Source organism: Cornus florida, unplaced genomic scaffold, assembly GCF_030987335.1.
Source record: "Cornus florida cultivar Cherokee Brave unplaced genomic scaffold, ASM3098733v1 CherokeeBrave_3.0.0_Hap2_Chr03, whole genome shotgun sequence".
Taxonomy (NCBI): Eukaryota; Viridiplantae; Streptophyta; class Magnoliopsida; order Cornales; family Cornaceae; genus Cornus; species Cornus florida.
The window spans coordinates 42,043,775-42,054,242 of record NW_026775573.1 but is presented as its reverse complement, the minus strand read 5'-3'; the positions used below and the strand labels follow the sequence as shown (position 1 = coordinate 42,054,242).

General features: G+C 28.2%; 1 protein-coding gene across 1 annotated transcript; it reads right to left on the bottom strand.

Annotated features, from left to right (window-relative positions):
- Positions 1-1,103: 1,103 nt before the first annotated feature.
- Positions 1,104-3,005, bottom strand: LOC132300368 (anthocyanidin 3-O-glucosyltransferase 2-like). Its single transcript, XM_059797406.1, has one exon. The coding sequence runs from the start codon at positions 2,777-2,779 to the stop codon at positions 1,352-1,354; it is 1,428 nt and encodes a 475-aa protein (XP_059653389.1). The 5' UTR covers positions 2,780-3,005; the 3' UTR covers positions 1,104-1,351.
- Positions 3,006-10,468: the final 7,463 nt, after the last annotated feature.

Here is a 10,468-nt window from a genome sequence, read left to right as displayed (position 1 = left end):
GATTTGTGTGGTTGTGGTCTTCTACCATCTTTGGTTTCGACACTGCTAAAATTTGACAAAAAGAAGTGTGTGAGCATATTTGCTGGCTTAAAAAACTTTTCCTTTTGTATCTCCCAATGGAGATCATTTTTATATGTTTTGAAAAATAGTTTCAGCATATGCTACGATTTGTTAATTTTGTTATTCCCTTTTACAATGATTCTAATAGCAAACATGTAGTCATTACTGGAAAAAGTTGAAGTCACCATGATTGATCTCGATGTTAAGAAACCTGAAACATCAATTCATTAGATCCTGTAATAATCTTCTTTGTGCAGTGAATTGTCCAATTTTACATATTCTTTTGAACATTTAATAAATGGACTTGTAACACTAGTTCAAATGCTATATAAACTACGAAGGAATTTATTTTTTTTCCATTGGGTGTTCTAGCATGCAGTGGATGTTCTGCTTTTCGTGCTAGGGATGCAATTCTTGTCGATGACTACATATCCTCGAGTTTCTGATAAATCCAAAATTTTGCAGCGAACTAAGGTAATGTAAGGTAATGTTAACTATCTTCTCTTTTATTAGATTCAGTAAAAAATGGTAATGTTAATTATGTTCCTTAGCTTTGAGTTCGTTTCCGATGACATTAAACACTGGTCTTACATTATTTCTAGGTGAAGAACATGATAGTTCAGTTTACTCTGATCTGAATCCAGTAATTCTTTTGATGGAAATAAACATGCAACGTTGTTCCATATGTAAGCAGCATCACAATTTTTCTATTTACTTTGTTGTGGAATGATGCTGATTTATGATGTGTTTGTGGTTCTTAATTTAATATATTCTTCATTAGATTCAGTTATCTTATATAGTATATCTGTTTCTGCTGATTGCGATATAATCGGAGCCACAATGTCTGGGGATCGTCTGGGGATTGGAGATGATTTTGGAGAACTTGCTGTATTTTGTTTTGTCCATATTTTTCTTCTTATTTAAATTTTTTTTTTTTTGGCTGAATCACTTGGTATGTTGACCTTAGCTGCCCTCAGACTCATGTTACTTCTGCGAAAGTAATGCAGTTCGGCTTTCCTTTATGAATTTAGTACACCAAAACATAATTGAAACTAAACACATGTAATTGATGGGTTTTTCAAAATTTAACCTAGTGTTTTGGATTTACTTGACATGCAGCTCATGTCGAACATAATTCCAAAGACTAGCGTGAGTTCTTCAAAGAGTGCATTCAATGTGCTGGTAGAGTATTTGATTCATGGAAGAAACTGGAATTATGCGGCTCTCAGAATGTACAGAAAGCATGGAGTTAGCAAGAAATTTTTCTACTCTGACAAACGTCTTTAGATTGTCAACGGATTAGTGCATGGCACTCCGTATTTTTAATCACGTTGTCAATCAAATGTCCGAGGGAGATGTAGGATGATCCACCCTCCATCATGGCTTCTCTGCTCTTCTCCTTCATCTCCTCCACCTTCTTCCTGATTTCACCATCCTCCATCATCAGCAGCCTTATCTTGCTTTCTATCTCCTTCGCGGTCAGTACTGGTTGATCGGAATTCATCCTGTAGTCCATCTTGATCTCCACCGCCAACCCCAACTCCCTCACTATCTCAAATGCATTCTGCTGTTGCTCCGCATAGAGTGGCCACGCTGCCACGGGCACTCCACACCACAAGCTCTCCAATATAGAATTCCACCCGCAATGTGACACGAACCCTCCCACTGCCCGATGTGATAGCACTGCCACCTGTGGAGCCCAACCAATCACTTTCCCTATCTCCGCTGTTCGTTCCAGGAACCCCTCCGGCAATACTTCATCAGGATTGGCGTACTCCCCCGGAAGCTTCATTCCTTCTGGCGGAGGTTGGCGTAGGGACCACAAGAAACGGTGGCCACTTTGCTCTAGTGCATGTGCAATCTCTTTCACCTGTGGTTCACTAAAGCATCCCATGCTCCCAAAGCACAAGAAAGCCACTGATGAAGGAGGCTGATCGTCAAGCCAGCTCATGATTGCGTCTTGTTGGCAAGTCCCTTCATCACCCTTGAGCTGGAGTACAGGTCCCACTGGGTAGACCGGCGGGGTGTTTCCGTCCGATAGGGACTTCACGGCATGGGATTCTAGCTCCGTGAACGTGTTGACAATTATGCCCTTGGTCTTTCTGAACCTTCGGGCGATATCAAGGAACTTTCTGGACTCACTTTTGTTGTCCAGCACCACAGATGCCATAACCTTAATAGGAACTGAGTTGGAAAAACTTGGGATTGACAACTCATCATCAGAGCCTTTGAACTCAGTAAAGTCCAGGTTTTGGTTGTCTTGGAGGGCCTGGAGATGGAACACGAGACCGAGAGAAGCAGCGCTGGACGTGAAGAAGACGTATGAAGGGACTCCAAACTCGTCGGCCACATCGATCATGGTGGTGCAAAACATGTCCAAAACCAACCCTGCTAGCCCAGTTATCCCAGCAGCAACATCCCTCACGCGAGTCTTCTTGCTTTCGATGAGGGCATCGAGGAAGCCGAACCCGACCTTGGACTTGAGTTCTGGACTTAAGTTGTCTTGGGGGAGTTCCATGTAACGTATGCGTGAAGTGTCGTCGTCTTCGGCCGTCGATTGGGTTTGTGTGCTGGCCTTGGAATCAGAGGGCATCTTCATTATGAGGAGTGTAACGGAGAGCCGTTCATCGCGGTCCACAAGGAGCTTTGCCATCTCCATTGCAGCTGTGACGTGACCACTTCCGGGTGCTGGGATGAACAACAGCTCTGCTTTCTCCATTGTTGCTGATTAGATGAAGAAGAACTATTTCTGTTGTTGACATATGCTATTGATAAGCCATTGAACTTTTGGTTCTTTTCAAGGTTGATAAATGTTGTCTTCTGACAGGCTCTTTTTTAGAAGTAACTTTTGGACGGAAGTGATTGTATGACAATGGACCATACCATCCGATTTTGTAAGTTTGGAAAAGCAACAACCCAAGTGATGTCATGGCGTTGCTGGCAAATACAACGACATTTCTTGAATTTTGATCTTATTGATTTGATATTAAATGTGTGTAAGCATTAGTATAATAAATAAAACTAGAAAACATACTTTCATTATATTGATCATTTTTTTTTAGTTAATTCGAGTGTTTGGGAAGACACCAATTTTTAGATTTCTCAATAACTCAATTAATTTTTAAGGATTTGGAAGAGTCTATTTTCACTCGGGTCGGGTAAATCACTGCGAAGGCAGCGGAAGCTAACCGATCACAAAAAACACCCAACAGAATTCGAATTCCAAATCTCAGGTTTGTTAAACTCCAAAGTTCAGCGAGTAAACTGCTGAGCCATATTCGAAATGAATTTATTAAATTGACCATGCTTGCTCACAAAGCACTATAAGAGACCCTACGAAAGATAACGGGATGAAATGTGTCTCCCTCAAACTCCCAATAATTAAGTATTGTATTATATTATTCGCACACCATATGATATTATTAAAGGGTTCAAATATTTAATTTGGGAGGGATAAAAATAAAACGGAGGATATTTATTTTGGGAGGAAAGGAATATATTGCCTACTTTGTTACAAATCAACCATTTTAGTATTACACGCTGATATTGCAATAGATGTTGTGAATGAGAACTAGAAAAGTTGAACTTTTGATCCTTCCTGTTGTTGATATACGTTATTGAAAAGGCATCGAACTTATGGTTGATATAAGCTGTACTTTTGAAGGGCTCTTTTATGTGGTTCTTAAAACTTTTGGGTCGTTTTGTATATTTTTGAAATTCGTAAATATGATTCCTTCGCTGACAGAGTTCTAGTGCGCTCAAGTCTCTGTTACGCTGAATTTCTACTTGTAATGATATAACATGGACTTCATTTCATCGTAGGCGAAAGTTCTTGAAGCAATTTCCGCCTAAATACCAAAGATGGTTATGAAAGTAGTTCCCTAGAATTTCCAATTTTCACTTGATACAAAAGTTTACCTTTGATTCCTAAGTTCTATCTACCATTACTTGATTTAGGGGAAACAAGAAAACACAAAATTCCATAAAAACTAATTCTAATTGTCATACATGTTTCATAAAAATAAGGCTGCGTGTAGTAATCGAAAATGTTTTCTGTTTTCTATTGTCAGCCTCTAAAAAGACGATACAAAAATAAAAAACATGTTTAATAATATGTTTTTGTTTTTTTGTAACAGAAAATGCTTTCCATTTTTGTGAAGAAAGAATAAAACATAAAAAAAGTATTTATCATGTATTCAACACTATTGAACAAAAAAGTTTTCACTATTATTATTACATACATACTGTTTATTTCAAATAAAATGTATGTGATTCATGTTATATACTAATGCTACATATTAAATACTAATAAAAATATATTGTTAATATATAATTATATTTATATTATAAATTAGTGTAAATTATTTTTTATTTAACAAAAATATATTTTTAAAATATAATATATTATATAATATAATAATAGTGTAAATTATTTTTTGGGACAAAAAAAATTATGACTTATTATATATTTATTATTTATTTTATGTAATATTATTAAATTATTATATGCATGCACTTATATACATAATTAGTGAGAGTGTTTTTGTCCTAATATATCTTATTTTGTACTTATTTATTGGGTATTATTAGGATTTGTGATTTTAAATTGAATATTACATTTTATTATCTATATTGGATATTTTTTATGTTTGTGAAATAATTGAATTGCATACATATTTAAGGTTTTTTTGTACTAATGAGAAAAATTAAAATAAAAATAAAAAAAATGTTATGTAAATCTGTAACAAATATGTATTATTAAACACTGTTATTATTTTCTGCATTTAAAATTGTGACAACAACAAGGGTTAATAAACGTCATTTTTGTTTTTTATTGTCACTTAAGAAAACAAAATTATGTTTTTGCTTTTTTGAGACTACAAAGATAAAAAACGAAAACGTTACTAAACGCATCCTTAGGATTCGTTTAGTAACAGGAAACATTTTTTGTTTTTTGTTGGCAGTCCATAAAAAGGTGAAATAAAAACAAAAAACATGTTTAGTAATATGTTTTTACTTTCTTGTAACAAAAAACTTTTTTCATTTTTGTGAAAAAAAACAGAAACATAAAAAAGGTGTTTCTCATATTTTCGACACTGTTGAGTAAAAACATTTTTACTATTATTATAACAGATACACTTTCATTTCAAATAAAAAATATGTTATTCATGTTATATACTAATGCTACATACGGAGTATTAAATACTAATAAAAATTATATTTTGAATATATAAATATATTATATTATATATTAGTGTAAATTATTTTTTATTTAACGAAAATATATTTTTAAAATATAATATACTATATAATAGTGTAAATTATTTTTTAGGACAAAAATTTATTATAAATTTATTATTTATTTATATAGTATTATTAAACATATATAATATATTATTATATACCATATCTATATTATATTATGGTTATATTATTTAATATTTTTTATTTATTATAATATAATATATGTTAAATATATTATAGAATCTATAATAAATGTATAGATGGTGCATATGCATGCACTTATATACATAATTGGTTGGTGTTTTTGTTCTAATATAATTTATTTTGGTATTATTATGATTTGTTATTTTAAATTGAATATTATACTTTATTATCATGTATTAGGTATTTTTAATATTTGTGAAATAATTGAATTGCATACATCTTTAAGATTTTTTTGTACTAATGTAAAAAATTAAAATAATTTTAAAAAAATGTTATGTACATCTGTAACAAATATGTATTATTAAACGTTGTTATTATTTCATGCTTTCAAAATTGTGACAACAAATGTTAATAAACATCATTTTTTATTTTTATTATCACTCAAAAAAACAAAATTATGTTTCTACTTTCTTAAGACTGCAGAAACAGAAAACGAAAACGTTACTAAACGCACCCTTAACAAATTTATGTTGGGTCACTTTGAGAAAAAAAAAAAATAGGGTTGGTAGATTATGGGATGCTCGTAAAAGATTAGACACCATCAGACATGGACCTAGTGTGTAAAGAAAAATAAAAAAATTTAGTATTGTACTCATATTTTTTTAGAATTTTGCTATATATATCTATAAAATTATGCTATTACCCTCCTAAAATTAGTAAAAAAAATTGCATTGCCCCCTCCCTCACTTGTGTTTCTGGTCCGACCCTGAACACCACCATCATTGTTACAATGAAAGAAGAAGAAAAAAATAAAAATAAAAATAAGAAACAAGCATGTACAGTTTCAAAAAGCAAACCACGAAGGTAAAAAGTGTTCAACCTAGTAATTCCATAGCCGTTGACAATTGATGTGGAGGTCTATGAACAAGAACATTTCTTGAAGAGTGGTCGTGTAGATTTGATATTATTATATGTGTCACACACACACATATACTAAAAAAAGCACGTGCGACCCACGCAGTGTATATTTTGTAATTTATAGAATTTTTGTTTTTATATATATTTTTTAATTGTTTATTTGAAACTTGTAACAATAAATCTTATAAAAAATTATTTTTTATATTAATTAATAAATATATTTTTATATTAATAAATAAATACTGAAATATTTTGAAATTGGTGATAGAGTTTTAATTTTATAAAGTAATAAATTCTTTTAGGTTTTTATATTAATACTGAAATATTTATATATATTTTTTTACTAATTAATAAAAAAATTTATTTTAATACCAAAATTGGTGGTAGAGTCTGAGTTTTGCAAAGTAATAAATTCTTTTAGGTAATTTGAATTTTATTAGATAATTTGTAATTTAAATATTATTAGGTAATATTTAAAAAATTATATATATATATATATATATATATATATATATATATATATAATAGTATTGAATTTTATTAGGTAATTTGAAATTTAGTATAATTTTAAATTTACAATAGAAATTTAATTATATTAATTTTTAATTAAATTTTAAAATAGAAATTCAACTATACTAATCATACATTAGATTGAAATTGATATAAAAATTTATTATATGGTGTTTGTGATTTTTTGGAAGACCCTCGGTTATATTTTATTCTTTTAAAATATATCATTGTCTAATGCGATAGAGTTTTATAGAAAATAAAATAGGTAATTTGTGCTAGAGTTTTATAGAAATTATTTTATTTTATTTAAATATATTCTTGTAAAATTAGATTTTCTTTTATTAAAAAACTCAAAATAAATAAATAAATACAGGGCTTATATGTGATAGAGTTTTCTTTTTATATTAATTACTAAATATTTTTTATATTAATAAATAAATACTGAAAGAGTGAAATTCTTTACACTTTTATATTTTATTTTTATGTATTATTATATTATTATATATTTTCTTTAAATATATCTGTGATAGAGTTATAGGTAATTTGTGGTAGAGTTTTATAAAAATTATTTTATTTTCTTTAAATATATCCTTGTCTAATTTGATTTCATTTTATTAAAAAATCTCATAATAAATAGATAAATATATGTTATCTATGATAGATTTTTAAAGAAAATAAAATAGTTAATTTGTGATAAAAATATTTATTAATTGATATGAAAAGAGTTTTTATACCAAAAAAAAAAAAAAAAAAAAACTCTATAAAACTCTAAAATCTATCTAATAATTTTTTTTTATATAAATAAATAAATACTGAAACTCAACCTAATAAATATTTTTTTATATAAATAAATAAATACTGAAACTCTTTTGGCAAAGCTTTTATATTTTACTCTGTAATTCTGGATTTCGAGAATTCTCAATTTGTGTACCCCTTACTTCTTCCTCCATTCCTCTATTTATAAGCTTTTTAGATTAATAGGATGATGACATGTGTCCTCTCCTAATACAGGACCGATTATATTATGATAATTATTCATAAAAAATAACTATTCTTTTTGTATCAATTAATAAATATTTTATTGTGATTGATTTTATTAGATAATTTTTAAAGTTTTTTAAAATAGAAATTCAATTATACTAATCATACATTAGATTGAAATTGATATGAAAAATTATTATATGGAGTTTATTGTTTTTTGGAAGACCCTAGGTTACTCTTCTTATATCAATTAATAAATATTTTTTATACTAATAATTCTTGTCTAATTAGATTTTTTTTATTAAAAAAATTATGATAAATAGATAAATTGGTAATTTGTGTTAGAGTTTTATAGAAATTCCTTTCAAACCTCTTTTTATATCAATTAATAAATAATTTTTATATTAATAATACTTATCTAATTAAATTCGTTTTATTAAAAAACTCATAATAAATAGATAAATAGGTACTTTGTATTAGAGTTTTACAGAAATTCTTTAAATATATTTTTGTCTAGTGTAATAGAATTTTATTGAAAATAAAATAGGTAATTTGTGATAAAATTTTATAGAAATTATTTCATTTTCTTTAAATATATCCTTGTGTAATTAGATTTCATTTTATTAAGAAACTCATAATAAAAGTTAATTTGTGGTAGAGTTTTAGAAAAATTATTTTATTTTATGTATAAATTAATAAATAATTTTTATATTAATAACTCTTGTTTAATTAGATTTTCTTTTATTAAAAAATTCATAAAAGAGGTTAATTTGAATTTTACTAGGTAGATTTTAGAGTTTTATATAGTTTTTTTCTTTTTTTTTTTTCATTTTTAAAAAAAAAAAAAAAAAAAAACTCTTTTCATATCAATTAATAAATATTTTTTTATATAAATAAATAAATACTAAAAAAACTTTTTTTATATCAATTAATAAATATTTTTTTATATAAATAAATAAATAAATAATTAGTGAAACTCTTTGGCAGAACTTCTATATTTTACTCTGAAATTATGGATTTTTAAAATTCTCAATTTGTGTACTTCTTCCTCCTTCCCCCATGTTTCTATTTATAGGCTTTTTGGATTAATATGATGATGACATGTATCCTCTCCTAATAATAACATAATCATAACTGGGGCAGGTAAGTTATATTGTGATAATTATCCATAAAAAATAACTATTCCTTTTATATCAATTAAAAAGTATTTTATTGTGATTGATTTTATTAGGTAATTTTTAGAGTTTTATAGAAATTATTTTTATGAAAACTATTTTTATATCAATTAATAAATATATTTTTATATCAATTAATATATATATATATATATATATATATTCATATTTATATATATACTATATTATTATTAAATGTGCAAAAAGTTTCAGTGTTTCAGTATTTCAGCATTTATTTGTTTATATAAAAAAATATATTTATTAATTAATATAAAAATAGTTTATATATATATATATATATATATATGTATATGTATACTAATGAAAGTTAGAAAACGATAAGACAATGACAATGACTTCCTTTGTCACTACATTTGACTTGCACTGTAAACTAAAATCGTTTCCGTATGTGGTGGGGTTCTTAGTTCACTTGCTTTACAAACTCTCATGACAAAAATATAATTAAAAAAAATTCCTTAAGCAGGCGGCTCTACTATGCGTACCTAACTCCACATTAAGAAATTCTGACCAATTTGGCCAAACCAGAAAATTGTGAGAAACTGGTTAGTATTCCTTATAAGTCGAAACAACTACCAGATTCATCCAAAAGAGGTGAAGGATTTCATCTAGATCTTAGAAGACGGAGATATGATTCCTGTGTTAGGAATAAGAAAGAGGATTAGTATTATGAATATGAGAAACGTAGTTTATCCAACCAAAAATCACTTTCTCGGAAGTAAGAAGAGGATATTAAAGTCTCGGAAGTAAGAAGAGGATATTAAAGTCTTACTTTCTTTTTTCTTTGTTTTTTTTTAGTTGGCACTCACATACTCATACTTACACCGAAGTTCGAATTTTTGATCTTCCTTTAGAAACTAGGGATCTGGTACCACTAGGCCACTGACCTATTGATCTTACTTTGACTTTACAGGGAACAACCATTAACAATAGTATGATAAGAAATTTTGAACTAAAATTTATACATGAAAAAGTAAGGGTCTTTTTTGAGTTTTGATTTTAAAAATTTTGTGAGGCCTAGTTGAGCTAAAAAGAAAAATGGTTTTCCTTTTTTAAAAAAGAAGAAAAAAAATTTGTTGTACAGCGAGTTTAAAGGGTTTTTTTTTTTTATTTTTAAATATTTGTAAGGAACTGTAGTATAAAAACTACTAATAACACAAAAGTCCAGTCAGGACAATTGCCCTCATTGGACCCAACTATCTCAGAAATGCAACTGTTATCTAACGACCCAAACTTCAACTAATAAACACATGGAGAAGAGGCTGAAAAAAATATCCTTCTCCACAACAATTTTCTACTTCATTTCAGTGACTTAGCTTTATCCTAGCTTATTGTTACTCCCCTATAATCAAGTGAGTTTGGAAAGGTCCAAATCCGTGACATTATGCCCCATTTAGCTAAAAGGAAGGAAGATTGGT